The 18,110-nt window shown below is 37.1% G+C and overlaps 1 protein-coding gene across 1 annotated transcript; it reads right to left on the bottom strand.

The window, feature by feature from the left end:
- Window positions 1-297: 297 nt before the first annotated feature.
- Window positions 298-18,031, bottom strand: LOC121943689 (phosphatidylinositol transfer protein alpha isoform-like). Its single transcript, XM_042487275.2, has 12 exons — window positions 17,848-18,031; window positions 13,990-14,020; window positions 7,461-7,606; window positions 6,914-7,005; window positions 6,672-6,679; window positions 5,507-5,581; window positions 4,319-4,402; window positions 4,097-4,174; window positions 3,897-4,007; window positions 2,646-2,768; window positions 1,305-1,350; window positions 298-1,218 (listed from the first exon to the last, which is right to left on the bottom strand). Exons 1-11 carry the CDS (start codon window positions 17,862-17,864, stop codon window positions 1,309-1,311), a joined length of 807 nt encoding a protein of 268 aa, XP_042343209.2. The 5' UTR covers window positions 17,865-18,031; the 3' UTR covers window positions 298-1,218; window positions 1,305-1,308.
- Window positions 18,032-18,110: the final 79 nt, after the last annotated feature.

Below are 18,110 nucleotides of genomic sequence, written 5' to 3'. Positions count from 1 at the left end.
TTATTTATTTACTGTAACATGAAGCACAATTTTTTGGTGACATAAATGCAAGAGGCTTTCAGTATTCATTATTTTGAGATTTCACAATGTAACATGAGAGGAAAAACTACTCATAATATCTTACTTTACACGTATAAGCAATTGTTAGCCTTTTGAAAGACTGATTTATGACATTTTAATACAAATTACGGCCTTACTTTTAGATTCATGAATTCAGTGCCTCTTAAGACTTTTTAAGGATCTGCGGGAGTCCTGGAAGGGATTTTTCCAGAAAAAATACAAACACACAAAAAGCAATGAACAAATACATTGTCTTTAATATACTACACAATGATATTTTATAACATTAAAACCCAGGTTATTTCATTCAACACAGGACAAGACTTACAAATTATTCAACTCAAGACGGACCTGCTAAATCATTTTGAAATCTGCTCAGAGTTCAAGTTCTTTATACAATTTAACATCACCAACACTCAAAACCTAAACCAAAGCTATAATTGCAAAACAGCAGCTGGCATCTTTGTATGTGGAAAAAACAATCATCTGGCAAACAGCAGGTGTTATCAGGTTTCCACTGGAGTCTTTTCCAAGTAATAGTTTTTACATAAATCATATGCTGTATTTTTATTGCAGTGCCCCCAGCCGCCATATCATGACAAATCAAATGCTTTGAGAACTGCGCAAAAACTGCACACTGTGGGACAAGAAAACAAACTAAATTTTCTCAAAACCACTGGAGCCTATTTTATTTTGTTCATTTATAGCATTATAGACAGGAGACAAAATAACTATAAATCACTGAGAAATGGAATATACAAAATCAAGAGACAAATAACTGCAATTAAAAAGGATAACAGTAATCTGAAATATTTCCTCTAAGAAAAAAAACCCATAGCATTTTCCCTAATGTCTTAAAATTTAAGATAACTAAACAGGCATAAGCAAAAATGCTTCATCCTCAGAACAGATTCCCAAACTGATAAACTTATCCCTTAACAACAAAAAAACTAAAAGCTGCTGTGGTTGTATTCACATGTAGTAGATAAATACACACAATTGCTTTACAATAATGTGCTCTTATTAAGAGCAAATCTTATTAGGATCTATAGTGTGGTATTCAAAATTATGCCTATCAAGCTGATCCAGGTCCAGTGTCCGAGCGGAGGACTCCGAGCCTCCTGAATGAAGTCAAGTCCTCCTGTCTCCGAGCGTGATCTGCAGAGGAAAACAGAGCACGCTCAAAATGATTATTCCAAATTTTAAAATGCTTAATTTCACCAAAACAGTAGATTAATACTCACTGAGTTAGTCAGTCCCCATGCCTTTAACTGGATCACTGCTCCTCATCTATGACATGGAAAGACACGAGTTACTGAGAAGTGAACAAAAATACCTGATTTCTTTTATTCACCAGCAGCACTGCTGCCAGGAGCAAAACAGCGAGGAGAATTGAGACAGTGGCCAAACTAACAAAAAATACATTTTTTTCCCTCATTATAACAGCAAAAATCTTGTTTTAACAAGGTATTTTTCACATTTATGCAAACTGTTTTTCAAGTTATGAAAATTATTACAACATCACAGATTATTCCATTTTAAGGAGACACTTGTTAGAACATGTCATTTTTTAAAAAACTATATATAAATATATATATGTGTGTGTGTGTGTGTGTGTGTGTGTGTGAGGTAATAAGATAAAATGACACGTAATAACAAGGAAAGTGTCTCCTTAAAAAAATAATATAGATAGATAGATAGATAGATAGATAACATATAATACACATAATTTTAGAGATCATAAAGTCTCTTCTGTAGTGGAAATATCATATCACTCTGATTGCAATGGCCAACCAGCAGATGGAGACATTAACTAAATTGCTTTTTAATGTAGGTAATATTCATTCAATGTGCAAAATAAAACAAATACTTCAGCTTAGGCTTGATATTTTGTTAACATTCACTTTGTCAATTAAAAACAAAATATGGGTTTGAAATATCAGGAGAAATCAGCACGTTGGCCGATTCAAAATATTTCATTTATTAAGCCAATATTGGCTGATTACGATGATGTGCTGATATTATCGTGCACCCCTCGTCCCAAAACCCACCTCGGTTTATTTAAACAATCTTCTACTGTAGTAGTTTTGCGGTGCTTGTAATGTTCAGGTTCTTTTTGTTTTGTATATTTAAGGCCACAGTTGGTGTACGGGATGTTTCTGATATTTTGTTCTCCCAATATACATACATGTGGAGGGCAGAATATTAGAAATACCTCTTAATATAAAGCAGCAGATTACACATTATCAAAAAAAACTGAACAGTGTAACAAAATTTATCACAAGAGAAGTTTCTTGCCAAAACTGAAATATTATTAAATATAGATGTGCCACAATTATCGAATTTGCACAATAATTTTTGCTCTCTGTATGACGTACGCTCAATAACTCCAAAATTGCACCATAAAAAGTCATTTAAATACTTGTTTATTAAAAAGTTATTTAACCTATTCATTCCTGTTTTACATAACTGGCGTACGATTTATTTTTCTCAAAATACTAAAATTTTGAGCCTCTGGTACGATAGTTGAATATTTCCAATCTGGCAACACTGCGTGCAATGAACAGTATGCTGTGATCAGTCACCTCATCCAGCTCCTCTTTCGTCTTGTCCTCCATGTGTCTTATGTCATCCATCGACAGATCGATCCATTTATCGATCCAGCAGAACAGCTGTCTGTGGAAGTGGGTGAAAATGCGCTTCTCAATCTGAAGGACAGCGTGAGGACACAGAAGACAGCGGGGGGAGGAGAGATTAGACAAAAGTTATGAGGAAAAATCCCAAATGTCATCTGAAATCCAATAATATCTCTAATATTTTACAGCATTTCAGTTTAATGTGAATTTAATTTTTCTTCTCTGCAAAAAATTCATATGCTGGCCATAAAGAAAAAAAATACTGCAGGGTGCAAAATTAACACACGCCATTCACCAAATGAGAGTAAATTTAATCTTTGGCAGGTAAATTATCAAGACCACCTGACACCCTGGCTGGTGGAAAAAAATATTGTATCACAAGAATTCAAAATGTCATAATGACTGTACACAGAAAATAAGTTGATTTTACTTGGAAAAAGAACTAGTAAACTGACTGCCTTGAAAAAAAAATTGTAAATATAACTATAAGTTATTTTAGTTATATTTACTTGACTTTGTGAAGTTGTTGCAACTTAAAAATGACAAGCTTAATTAAATCAATCTTTCTATGGTTTACAGCATCAGTAAACCAAGTTAACTGTGTAATATATCTGTATTCTGCTAGATGCAAACTTCAAAACTAAGTAAAAACAACTAAATTTAAAATAAACTTAACACCTAGATAAAGAAGTAAACATAAACTAGGATTAATAGTTATCTTTACCTTCCTTTTTCACCCCCCTGTCAGTAATAGTCCAGACAAAACTGTCTCACGCTACGAAAACAACGATCCTTTCCTCAACAGCACACGCTATCGCCACAAGCTCAAGGCTATATTCGGACTTTTCACGGATGTAATGTAGCCAACAGCTGCGTCTATAGACCCAATAAAAGTAACAGCACTGCTGATGAAAAACTATTATTTTAATAATAATTATTTTTGCACATAAGACGGATACCACAGAATTTATTTAATGTTACTTTTACTCTTGAAATGCTTTAATTCACATTTCTGCATATAATATTCCAGTCATTACTGCACACTATTATAATACTGATTATTAATATTTATTGACATGCTATCACCAAAAATTACAGATTCAATAGAAAACAGCCTTTTTTTTGGCAGGTAAAAAATAAATCTGGCTGGTAAATTTTTTCATTGACTCAAACAACAGAAATAAAGAAACGATTTCATACTTTTTGAATGTGTGATTCCACAGCGGTCTGCAGTCCCCACTTCTTAAATTCAACACTGACTAGTTTATAAGCACACATGTGTGGACAGTCGGGGTTGTTGGCGAGTTCTTTCTGCGAACACAAAGATACACAGTTCACATAAAAAACTCTCCAGGTCTTTGAATTTAAATCATTTGTGAGAGCGACAGGAGGTGCAGTACCTTCCAGCCTGGTCCCAAAGGCCCTCTACCCGTCTTCTTTGACTTAAAGGTGGCCGGATCGAGATCTGGGTTGTAGTCCTAAAGAATAAACGCAACAAAGATATTCAGTGTTACAAACATGGAGAAATTGAATGTTTAGTATTGTGACTTAAACCAATTCCAAGCAAACAGACCCAAACCTGGGCTTGTTTCTTCTTAAACATGCAGAATGTTTGTCCTTACCTTTGCATTTATGCTACTTCTGTCACCAATATCAATGTCAACTACTTCCACGTTTTTCCACTGGCTCCCGTCCAGTCTGTGCACCTGCAGCCAGGCAAAATCAAACCATCACGTGAGGTCAGTTACTCAATAAAGGCAGGAAACCCAAAGATAACCGGCTACTGTTGTGAATTGCAGGGATATACAAATTTGGCACACTTGTTTATTTCTGTTGTCATTTCACGTCACAACTGTAACATAAAAAGAAATAGAGTTAAATATAATGGTCCAACCCGTGCTTATACAAGGTACAAGGTAGATTTATTAGTCCTTTTTTTTTTAATGACAAAGTTAAAAAAAATTAAATTACAATTCCTCCTTGATCCTACTACATCTTTGGAATTGAATTAAAATCAGCAGCTACTATGGTGATTTTATTTCTATTTATATTCTATTTTTTAAAATGTTAATGAATACACAGCAATGAAACCTGCAATGACTTCCAGATCAGGTAAAAGACGAGTTTCACCGTTCTGTATCCACAGCAGTAATCAGGACAGTTAATTATCATCCTTTAAAGCTACAGTTGTTGACTTTTGAGAAAACAACTTTGTGTCAAATGTTGCTGAAACTGTCTATAGTCCAAAAGAAGTGCATGAGATGGATAGTCTGTTTAAAAAAAAAAGTTCCTATCAACTCTGCGTACTGCTTCGACTGTCAATCACAGCTCATAAACTGCAGTCAAACTGTCAAAATAGGCAGCACTGATCAAATATGAATATTTTCAAAAACCTATTTTAGTGTACTGTTTAGCTGTAAAATGAGAAAATACGTGACCCAGCAGCGATGTTGGACACCATGAACTAAAGTACCTCACACCAGCCGGACCAGCTTTCTCATTTTACAACTAAACAGTACACTAAAATATGCTTCTGAAAACATTTGAGGTGAGAAACAGGCAAAGCAGTAACAAAATCTTGATTAATATTTGATCAGCGCTGCCGAGTTTGACCGTCTGACCGCAGTTAAGGAGTCAAGATCAACATGACTCACAGCTGCTTTACAGGCCATAATAAGCGCTGCAAGGCAATAGAGTATGCAGAGGAACAGGTTTTTTTTCACAGATTATCTGCCTCATTTAGTTCTGTGTGAATACAGTGACAGTTTCAGAAAATATTTGAAAAGTTATTAACAGATAACGTGACTTACGTTCTCCTGATCCCCCATATCAGGCTTATGCCACGTCTCGATTACAATCTTGAACTTGTCTTCCATGTACTTATTCTGTAAGTGTGAGAGAGATGCATGATAGGGTCAGTCGACAGTCATATCATTGCACACACACACACGCACACACACACACACACGCACACACGCACACACACACACACACACACGCACACACACACACATAAAAGCTACTGTGTAAAGTCAAGCTCATCAGTGTCTCTTTTGTGTAACATAATTACCGGCTCATCTTTCATCATGGTAAGTTGAGCAATCCTCTACTGAACGTAGTTGTAACTCTACTCATACTACTATAGTCATAACTACATATACCTCCACACGCTTGTATGCCTTTTTGCACCAGTCAAGTTGCACTAACAGTTTATATCCATGTCTGTGAAAACACGGACGCTTCACACACATCACACAGGTTCCTAAGTTATGGCCAGCATGTTTTATGAGGTCACCATGACCTTAAACTTTGACCTTCAATCACCAGATTCTCATCAGTTAATTTTTGAGTCTAAGTGGATGTTTGTGCCAAATTTGAGGAAACTCCCTCAATGCCATCTTCAGATATTGCGTTCACGAAAATGAGATGAGTGTTGGGTCACTGTGACCTGTGAGCACTGAAAATCAGCTCATCCTTGAGTCTACCTAAACATTTCGGCCAACTGTTTTTTTGCAATGATTTGATGACAGAGCAATACAGTTACAAAAACAGATCAATTTCCATTTGTGCTTTGAAAACAATTATTTTTTAAAAAAGTTAAAGTACGAGGATACCTATGAAAACAAAAGAGGCAAAAAGAAAACAAAAATGAACATTAACCTAGGGGACACTTGGAGGTACTAACACGTTTGTGCCAAATTTGAGGGAGTTCCCTCATTCCCTTGAGGTATTGATTCTTGTATTCACAAGAACAAGACAGATGAGGTCACAGTGGCTTTGATCTTTGACCACCAAAATCAGCTAATCATTGAGTCCAAATGAATGTTTGTGTCAAATTTGAAAACACTCCCTCGAGGCGTATTGAGATATCACGTTCACAAAAATGTTCCAGCCAGCCGGCAGACCAACACAAAAAACATAATGTCTCCATGAGCCCATATTTACAGTAACAAGTTGAAATTAAAAAATACTTACTGTAAGGACTGCATCCGAAGAAAAGGTGGAGTGAGATGGAAAGAGAGGAGAGATTTTAGATAATAAACAGATTATATCCATCAAGCTCCAAACTCCACAACACACACTGTGACTGTGCACTGTAAACAAACCGCTGGAGTCGCTCTTCACTGCACAATGAGACCAGACGACACTGAGAGCAGGCTGCTAACATGTAAACAGTGTTTTTCATTGTCCCCCCACATGTATGAGGTGAGACTCACCTGTTTTACAGTAAGGATATGCATTCCAGGCCTTCTCATGCACCTCCAGTGCACCTTCTGGGGCAAACTTACTGATTATACCTGGTACTTTACTGCAGAGAAACACACATGCATCGATGCAGTCACAATCACAAAACACACACAGAGACTTGCAGAAATACAGGAGACATTAAGTACAATTTTGTTTTCATAGCGTCCGTTTCCTGTCCTGGAATAGCTTACGATCCAGCAAGTGTGCAAGTACAGCGTGCCCCCCTCCCCCGTGCATCATGACATCCTGTTGAGGGCCAACTCACACCATTTAAACCACCACATTTTTTGTACCGAAATCCCTTTGTATTAATTGAATCAGTGGGAGCACTGACTTAGCCCCCAGAGTGATTACATTTGTGCAAAATATTGTCTGTTGACATATAAGCATCTATTTTACAGTGCTGACCTTTGTGGCTTTGTTATTGCTTTTTTTGCTTTTGTTTTTGCTCAGAGTCCAAAAATATGATGTACGGGGTCCATAGCAGTGTGCATGAACCAGTGCTGAGCTGCCTACCTTTTCAGGTGGTAGATCTTGTGGGTGTACTGCCCCTTCTCTCCGTTCTCGTCATAGGGCCTATTTTCCAACACCTCCACACCTTCTCCTCCACCCGTCTCACCTTTACTGGCCTCTGCTACTGCGTACAGCTGACCCACCTGGTACTGAGGGGACAAAAGAGGCGAGCGCGGTTACAGATACGTTTAAACAATAACAAAATCAGTGCATTTTCTCATCCTGAATAATGTGTCGGTAAGCTTTTAGGCGAACGAACTGAACTGAGTCGCTCTCTGAAACAATCCGTTCATTCCTCATTTCAGCTGAACTCTAGGTCAGTTCTAGGATTTTAGGACATTTCTAGGATTTTAAAACATTTCCAGGATTTTAACACTTTCCAAGTATTTTAGGACATTTCTAGGATTTTAAAACATTTCCAGGATTTTAACACGTTCCAAGTATTTTATGATATTTATAGGATTTTTAGAGATTTCTAGGATTTTAGGACGTTTATAGGATTTTAGCACGTTTATAGAACTTTAGCACATATATAGGCTTTTTAGACATTTCTAAAAATTTAAAACATTTCCAGGATTTTAGGAATTTTAGGATATTTACAGGGTTTTTAGAGATTTCTAGGATTTTAGCACGTTTATAGGATTTTAGCACATTTCTAGGATGTTAGAATGTTTCTAGGATTTTAGAACATTTTAAGGATTTTAGTACGTTTATGGGATTTTAGCACATTTCTAGGATGTTAAAATGATTGAATGATTTCGCTCTTAATCGTTTCTGTGTTGAATGGATTACTACAGCGTTTATGTATTCCTGAAAAAGTGCAGACGTGTTGTTACACTAATATATAACTGGCAAAATAAATAAAACACTCCAATAATAGAGGCACAACAGAAAGGAAAGACAGTTTCAAAGACCCCTGTTGAGAGTCAGTCCCACGTGGTCTCAGTTAACCATTCATGGAAGTGGCCTCGAGTTAACCATTTTCCTTTAGGTATCCCAGACACATACTTCAGCACCAGAAAACAAGCTGAGTAAGCCTTTTCTTAACCTTTTCCCTTCACTTCCTCATCTTCTTCCTCATCCGTCCACCATAGTTCAAACCCTTCCTGACTCAGGCAGAAATGCTGCGACACTGGAAACAGTGACTCACATAACTGGCGCTGTCAGCCTGGCCAGTCCCTCCCACTCCAACTTCACACTCAGTAAGTCTTTCTGAAGCTGCCCTGAGGATATGTCACACAATGCTGAAACAATAAACGTTTATCGGGGCCGATATCAGGCATTTCGCCAATTATCTGTATCTGCGTTTTATTTTAATGATTGCCGATAAAATTAATGAAATAAAAAGTGCAAAGAAAGCGTCAGCATGGGAGACACTTTTACTTTGTAAAACCTCTGGGAGCTGTTTTTATTTATTTATTTTTTTCATTTAAATTTTCATTGGACTTTATAAAAAAAGTTGCTGGGAACAAAGTCTGTGTTGAAGTTTTGATATATTCCAAATTTTAAATGTCAACTCAAGTTGCACCAATTACATTCATGTCAGTGAAAACATTTTTGTGAGGTCACGGTGACCTTGACCTATGACCACTACATTGCACTCAGTTCATCCTTAAGTCCAAGTGGACGTTTGTGCCAAATTTGAAAGAAGAAATTCCCTCAAGGCGTTCTTGGGATATTGTTCATGCAGTGGTGGAATGTAACAAAGCACATTTACTCGAGTCCTGTACTCAAACACAAATTTGAGGTACTTTTACTTTACTTGTGTATTTTATACTTTTACTGCACTACATTTCAGCGGGAAATAGTGTACATTTAACTTCACTACATTTATCAGAAAGCAAATAGTTGCTTTAAGATCTATTTTAAACAAAAACATAAGAGTTTATAAAATAATATGTTTTGTCAAACATGAAATTACCAATTTATACAAGTACAGCTTAAATTATTTAGTTTTATAATATTTAATTGTAATTAGTGGCCTAACCAGTTAGAAAAAATTAATTGTTGACTATATTGCTGAACATTTATGTAATTTTTGGGGCATTTTTTTAACAAATTAAATTTTTTCAATGTTTTCTGCATTGTATACTTTTACTTTTGATACTGCAGAGCGATCTTCCTGATTAAACTTACTTAACATTACAATGCATGTCACAGAGAATTTTACTAGTACTTTTTCTTAAGTAAAGGAACTGTATACTTCTTCCACCGCTGGATTTTTTAAAATGAGATGTATGGAGGCATAAAAAAAGTTTTTTTTACACACTATCAGTGACGTGACAGTCACTCACGGTCAGTGACACGAAGAGCCAATTCACTTTGTATTTTGGTCCTCTGAGGCGTCTGCTGGAGAAACAGGTGTAATCTCTGATTCATCTACAGGATGATAATTTGTTTATAAATTTGGATGACAGTTGGTGAGACCAGCAATGACACATCTGCTGCCATCCACAGTTTAGTTGGATAAAAATACTGTAGCCGAATAAAGCCAAGCCCTTTTCTTCCCGGCGACAAAGTGCTGCGACATGTTAGTAACCTGTTTTTGGTAGCTGTGGATGCTCAGCCGAGCCAAGAGCAGGGACTTAGGAATGCGACCCGTCGTGTTTATCCAGTGCGTCTCCTCACTGTCAAGGACAGTCAGACGTAACGCAGGCCTTTATAAGCAGCTCAGAGTTGGAAACACAAAATTTGGCTGCAAAACAAAATCTGGCTGAACCTGACGGGAGGTGGTCATCAGTGCTGGACCAAACATGTCGAGGCAAAGTGCTCCGTCTGTCAAGTTTGTCAGAGAAAAGGTGAACCTGCTGCTCACGTTATGATTAACTGACAAAAACAAGGTGCGGACCGTGAAAGAACTTTTTATTGTTTTATAATAAGAACAGTCACTGGGTAAAAATCTTAGTGGGAGTGGGAAAGATGTGGGAGCTTGCCAGTGCTATTGAGTTTCATTAATGGGATGTGAGATTTATTTTGGAGTTTGATCCATAGTTATGACTCAAAGTCAGACTATCTGGGCCAAGGGTTCCCGCGGGTCTTTAATAAAAGGCCTTAATTCCTATTAAACTGACTTATATATATTTTTGTATATATATTTTTAAAAAGTCTTAAAATGCTCAGATATAGGAGGTAGGATTTTATGAATTGTTTTTTTTCTGATTTTGCACCGTAAAATCTCAAAATAATTAATAATTATCATTATTTTTTGTTAAATAATTTAATTAATTCTCTTAAAATGATAATATGTTCATTGACTTTTATGAGTTTCACCACAAAAAGTTGTTTGTTTGTTTTGGGTTTTTTTTTCTCAACAAAAAAGTCATGTTTGATGTTACAAAAACATGTGTCTATTGAAATAAAATTGTCCCTTTTCAATTTTGGTTATCAAGAAATTAGTCTTACTTAACTCCACGTGGAATTAAAAAAGTATTCAAAAGTCTTAAATCTGCTTTGTCTTAAGCTGCAGAAACCCAGTCTGGACCTCTTTTAAAATCCTTTTTGTTTGAGTCCCACAACTTTATGTCAATTGACTTATTCTGTCTAGAAAATGTGAGAGAGCAGTCAAGAAATGTCCATTGGGAGTTACGTAATAGTTACACATATGACAGGACATGCAGATTAATTTCACAGACCACACAGCTCCCTCCTATTCCGATTTGATCCGGCTCTAGCGGTTATAACTGTGCCACACAGTTACTCAACGAACACAAGAATCCAGCTAATGCTTCACACTGAAAGGGATCAGAGGAAAAGCCGGTCGTACAGCAAACGGTGGTTACGCAGCTTAGTGAAACGCTGGCTTCTGCTTTGTGTTAGGCAACGCAAAAACAAAGAGCACAGTGTTGCATGGAACCTTTGGATTAAGACGTGGAATGAGCCAATAGTTTGAGAAAGACAAGAAGGGGCTCACATACAAGTACAGCGAGGAAGGTTAACCCTTTGAAACCTGAGCAAATTGGCTTAATTTCTTTCGAAAAAAATGGGAACAAGGCAATGAGCAATGAAAGAACAAATGACCAAAAAAAAATCAGTAAAAAAAAAAGTAAAAAGTACAAAAAAAAATGTAAAAAACAACAAAGAACCACATAGCCTGGAAAAATGCTTAAAAATTAACAATTCTGTGATATAATTTCAAATATGTCATTATAATTACAACTATTTTTTTAAACTTTCTTTCCATAGATATTTTCCCAAGGTTTTTTAAAAAATAACTTTCAAAATCTACTTATGTCTTGCAATTTGTGAAACATTTATGACAAAGTTGCTCACTGCCACGTTGCCAAATTGCCATTGCCAAAATTATAATAAATCTGTCACTTAATTTTAAATGTTATTATAATAACTAAACATATAGTTCTTCTTTAGCTCATTTCTTTTTTTCCCCTAGACATTTTTTGCTTGCTTTTGAAAAATAATTTTCAAAATCGACTCATGTCTTGCAATTTGTAAAACATTTATTACAAAGTTGCTCATAATGTTGCCATATTGCCTTGGCACAATTATAATAATTCTGTCCTATGATTTCAAATATGTTATAAGAATAATTACAAACATAGTTCTTCCCTTGTATTTTAAAAATAATTTTCAAACTCTACCTTTGTCTTGCAATTACTGAAACATTTATTACAAAGTAGGTCATTGCCATGTTGCCAAAATTACAATAATTCTGCAACTTAATATTAAATATGTTATTATAATAATAATAAATATAGTTTTTCCCTTACTCTTTTCTTTGTTTTTCCCTAGACATTTTTCAATCCAGTTATGTCTTGCGATTTGTGAAACATTTATCACAAAGTTGCTCATTGCCATGGTTTTGAAAGAAATCACACCAATAGGCTCAAGATTCAAAAGTTTAAATGTTTGTTAAAGGTGTCTGAGGCAACACAGTAAGAGTGACGTTGCTCCAGGTTTCAAAGAGTTAATAATAAAAACCCTGATGGTTTTATCTTACAGCACAAATCTAATAAAGGAGGAAGGAAAAGAGGCTGAACCTGCTCTCTTGATAACGTGACGACCAATGGTACGGCAGATTAAACACAGCTAAATAAATTCTGCACCTGATAGCTAAGTGTTTCAGCTGCAAGGGCGTCTGAAGGCAGCCTGACGTGACAGTCCCGAGAGCGGCTAACTGCAGCGACAACACACGTCAGGGCACATAGTGTGCCGAGTGGCAGCCACTTAGTGGAGTATGTGTAAAATCTCATCGGCTCTGTTATGCTATTGTATCATCTCTGCAGGCGGTGATGTATTATCTCTGCAGGCAGCGAGATCAAATGTGTCGATAACTAAAATATGCTCAGCAGCAGCATTTCAGCGATGAAAAACTGTCTGATCTTTATTGTCACTGAGAGAAAAATGAGAACTGGTACTAAAAATGACAAAAAAAAATCCCTGCAAGGATACTCATTATTTAGGAGGAAGTCATAACAAATCATTGTGAAATGTGCAGTTAATTGCATAACACGCTTGGGAGAACTACATTTTTTAAACACAAAGTCGGCAGAAAAATAAAAACCAATGTTGAATTGTTCAACAGTATGCTGAAGCTTCCTTTAAATGTATAATGTCTATAAATCAAAACGAACACTCCTCCACCTTCCTCTGTCCCCAGTGAGAGAACGACAACAGCGCATGTAGATGCAGCAGCCTGTAGCTTCTCAAATCCTTGCTACTTTTTTGCTATATTTTTCTATTTTTTCGACACCATGGTTCCTTCTGCTGAAGCTCGACTTTTCGATGATAGAGAAGCACTTATCAACATCGGGGAAAGTTGTGTAGGGTTTGGACTGAATGCAGCAGATCGCAAAAGGATCCCGAACAAATGGCACACGCAGAGCAGCCAGTCAGATCAGAGGGGAGAAACGAAACCGAAAGGGCCAGACAAAGAGAGGGAGGAGAGCCGGCATCAGGGTGAGGCTGACCCAACTTGCACCGAGTGCTGTTCCTTAACCAAGCCTTCGTTTGGCTAATGTCCTGTCGCAGGAGAATTAAGTGGATGAGATGCGATTGAGTCTCACTCAGCAACGAATCAGAGACTGCTCTGCACACATCTTCACAGATACATGGTTAACCCCTAACATCCCGGATCAAGCTGTTGCACTGGATGGGCAGACCTTGTTGGGAGCCATGTGGACACAATACAATTGAATGATGGCAGCAGCAGCAAAATGTCCAACAAAACAACCAGATGGAATTTTTCATAGTTGCTGCTGATTTTAATCAACTCATCCTTCAACTCCAAAGACGTAGCAGGATCAAGGACAAATTAAGTTTAGTTTTTTAAACTTAGTTTAAAAAAACACTAATAAATCTACCTTCTACCTTCCTTTTTTTATTTAACATTAAAAAAAACAAACTAACTGTGATCACAATACATGATCTTTGCAGTTAATTTGGGTTATAACTGTCGGACCTCCTGAATCAATGAGAGAACCAAACAGACAAAGGGACTACAAATTGATAGTAGCCATCTGGTTAAAACTGGGACATTTACATATATTTGATAAAATAAGAGTTATTTAGTGCTTACCTCCTCCACTGAAACGGGCAGAACAATTCGGCTAAAAGAGACAGAAAAAAAACATGAAGTTATTCAGGCACAGATACCGCAATCAACAATAAAACAAGTACAACGAGTACAATTTTATCACTGACGTGCAAGAAGTAGATGAGGATAAGTTATAATTGGCCATCAACATTTTTGTTTAAGCTTACAAAAAACAGCCAAAAGAGTCAGGAGTCAAAATGAATCTGCATTAAGTTTATTTCTAAATTGCTTCTGAACATGCAGTATAAAGGAGTAGTTGGACATTTTGTGAAGATTTACTTTATTGCTGAGAGCTGGATGAGAAGATTGACACCACTCTTATTTTGTAAAGTACGCTCAGCTGTCCAAAGATAAAAGAATATCAGCACCAGATAACTGAAAAAAGGTCTGTAGTTAACAAAAGCTGGAGACTTTCACATTTTGTTCGACCACATAAAGTAATGTCAGTAAATACCCCTATTTATCCTAAAGGTTTAACTAACACAGTGCGCCAGGGATGACATTTTTCTGTAGGCTGCCGCAAAGTAAGCTTCAGCAGCCTAATCCATTAGATTTTGGATTACAGTCGAAAATAAGCTCTGTGCCAAACAAACATTTATGATACGTACATGTTTTATTCAGCATAATCTTCACAAATGAACACCACTTTTAGGATTTTTAAGACCTAAATGCAAACACCAGAAGTAAAAAGCTAACGTTAGGCTATAAACAAACTACCACGATTGCATGATTTAACGTCCCACCACAACGACGCTGTGAAGCCGTGTTCGGCGTGGCTCAGCGTGATGACGTCACGTGGTCTAATTTAGACACTTATTAGCCACCGCCTTTTTTCAGACACATAAAAGCTTCAAAGTTTACGAGTGGAACTTCTGAAGTAATGCCACTCAGTTATTTTTCTTTCATTGTGATATATGCTGCATACAAAGCGGGGGCCTCACAAGAGACAGATTTAGAGGAAAAAAAGTCAAAATTTAAGCAGCAGATGCCAGCTATCCTTACTTTTAGCGAGGGTCAGCTAGATCCTACACTTCCCATAATACAACTCAACAGTGTCAATTTTTATGCTGCATTCACGTGCTCCTCGAAAATACTGAGTTACGAGAACATGAACGGCCCTCCAGAGGTCTAATTATGAATGGGAAATTGGGAAATTTCATTGATACCTGAGTTGCCAAATTTTTGACGTTTTTGTTATTTTGTTCCTAGAAGCTATCATTTCTTTTAGTAGTTTCACATTTTAGTATTATGCATCTATTAGCTGTCGCAAGCAAGCAAACTTTTAACTATCAAACATGCCAGGCGGGTATACGAACAATAATAATGTTATTTTATAACACAAGTTGCTGAATTGACGTCATAAATGCAGAAATTAAAAGGGCAAAAGTCAATTTTTTTTTAAATTCATAGATTAATTATCAATTTTGATCAAATGTTAAGTATTAATGTTAACTGCTGTCCATTTAGAATGACTGAATAAAATAATATATAAAAAAAAATAAAACTGGAAACAGCTATCAACCTCTTGTTTTAAAGCTCTCAGCATTAAAATGCACCCAATCTTCTTCGTAACTTCCATGTTGTTCCCACTTTACGACCTCAAAGCACATAAACACAACAACTCGGAAACTATGACCTTCCTGCATCACATGAATGCAGCTTTAGACCTTCCCTGCCTCCTAAATAGCACCTTTGTAAAGTTCACTCCAGAGCTGTTTTCACATGACGAGTGAAGCCAACTTCATATAAAATCGGAGGAGTGCTCCTTTAACCAATCAGAGCTGCAGGCAAACTGGGGCCTCAATTTAGAGGGTGTGGATTTGATTTCAACATAAACAAGAAATCTGACATAACCACAGTCTTTATCTGCAACTGTAAAAATGAGAATGAGGGGTCAGTCAGATGACCTATAGAGGAGACGGTCACAGGCAATTTATAGATGTGGCAGTTAAAACGGAGATGCAGCCATAAAAACAGCAAACATCATAATATATGTTGTTCCTTTTTCCCAAGGCTGCAGTATTTTCCCACCCTGCACAATAACAACAGCACCTGTATGGATTGTATTCGGAGCACTGCTTTGAAAAATGTATTTGGACTGACTGATTCATAGTTAACCTGGGAAGTAGCGCGACATTTAGTTCTCCAATTGAGTCCCGTTATCATAGAGAAGAGGAAATTATAAAGCTGCATTCAAGACTGAGAGAGAACAAATAACCCTGGAAGTTTTGGTAGAAACCGTGTGTGTGTGTGTGTGTGTGTGTGTGTGTGTGTGTGTATTCTTCATGTATCCTCCTCTAGTGTGCCCTGTTACAATAGCAAATTAATTGACACCTGTTGCCGATCTAGCCGGGCCTGAATATTTCATAAGAACAGATCAGAGTGAAAGAGGAGCCTTCCAGACATCGACTCGATGGCTGCTGTGATGAAAAACATATACGTTTGAGTGCACAAACAGAAACGCTGCAACGTTTACAAATAGGGGTCGACAGATTATCGGCATGACCGATTATTGGGACCGATATTTGGCATTTTGCCTTTTATCTGTATCTTTATATTATTTTAATGACATACTTAATTAATTTAAGAGTGCAAAGAAAGTGTCAGTAAGGGAGGAACTTTTTCTTTGTAATACATAAGGGAGCTATTTTTAATTATATATTTTTTATAAAAATTCACTTGACTTTATTAAAAAAAAAGTTGCTAGGAACTTGCTGTATATATGACGTTGAATGTTTGCTAAAGGCATTTAAACATATCTTTGTATTGGAGTCCAAATTCTAAATTTTGACAGAAAGATTTACATTTTTTATTGTAAATGCATATAGGTTCAAAATATTGGTTATTGGTCTCACTGACTACTAAGAATCTGTATCATATCTGCCCTGAGAAACCAATACTGGTCTACCCTTATTTACAAATGTTGGCCATGGTCAATATATCTTTTTTTTTTAAGCAGTAGGCTTTTTTTTCAACCTGCTTAGCATAATAATTGAACATGGCTAACCTTTAATGCACTTTGCACCACGGTCAGATGACAGCCAGCTACTGGATGTGGTTCCAGCGCTGATGAGCATATGACATTACTGTCATAAAACCGCCTGGCTCAGGAGTTACATGAATGTAGAGGTAAAAAAGGGTAATTTGTTCATGCAATCACTTCAACCAAGCCCTTCGAGGCAAATTTGTGATTTGGGGACATTTGGCTATGTAAATAAAACTGACTCGTAACTCGTAAACCCCTCTATTTGCCAAGCGAAAAAAATAAAAACCAAACCGCGTGCAAACATTTGCCAATTTAAGATGTTGTTCCTGATAAATTCACGCATGTGCTCAGTAAAATATGAATTCGTGTATTGTCTGAATGTTTGAAATGAACTTTAAACTTCGGCATAAATCAGTACCCCAAAGAATGTATTTGAGTCGTGGAAATTCAACTGTGAAAATTGTTTCGCCGCACCCATAGCCTCCCTCTTCCCACCTAATTACAGTGTAGGCTTATGCCAGAAAGTTAGTTAACCTCGGTCGGCAGCGAGCACTGTAAACCAAACCTAAACGCTAAACGGAGTTAAGTTACACCACTGTTTCAAATATACACGTTACCTCAACATATTAGCCGAAAGTACTCTTATTCACAAAGCACTGCACCGAGCGCGTATTTACTTTTTCCTAACAACAAAAAGTGCCAGAGTTTTCTATGGAGTTCTGAGTTATTCACGGTGGACTTAGAGCGAAAAGGTGCTGAGCCACAGGGAGGCCACCACACACACACACACACACACACAACGCTGACGTTTAGCGACACACACACGGCTACTTTCATAAAGTTTAGATACTCACAACTCTTTTATCAGCATGTTGACTGTGCCTCCGTTTAAACAGCGGCAGGAAACCTGGAAAATCCTCTCTGGGTCTAACAGAAGTCGCTCATGCGCCGCGGTAGGCTTTTTATTCCGGGCTGTCTTCCTGAAAGATGCCGTGTGAGAGCGAAGGGGCGCGGCGTCCAGAGAGGAGGAGACACCCACCTTTAGTTTCAGGTATGGCTGTGACGTTCAAGTGCAGCTGGGAGATCATGCAAGTCTCAGCAGTGTGAACTTTAGAGT

Source organism: Plectropomus leopardus, chromosome 6 (assembly GCF_026936395.1).
Source record: "Plectropomus leopardus strain MGB_pleo_1.0 chromosome 6, ASM2693639v1, whole genome shotgun sequence".
NCBI lineage: Eukaryota > Metazoa > Chordata > Actinopteri > Perciformes > Serranidae > Plectropomus > Plectropomus leopardus.
The sequence above is the reverse complement of the archived record's forward strand: the minus strand, read 5'-3'. Positions and strand labels throughout refer to the sequence as shown.

Bases quoted from the DNA above. Each gene is read 5' to 3' on its own strand.
- LOC121943689 (XM_042487275.2), bottom strand. The intron at 7,006-7,460 runs GTAGGCAGCTCA...GTTTCTCTGCAG, and splicing joins AAGATCTACCACCTGAAAAG to TAAAGTACCAGGTATAATCA. The intron at 4,008-4,096 runs GTACTGCACCTC...TTGTGTTCGCAG, and splicing joins CTTTGGGACCAGGCTGGAAG to AAAGAACTCGCCAACAACCC.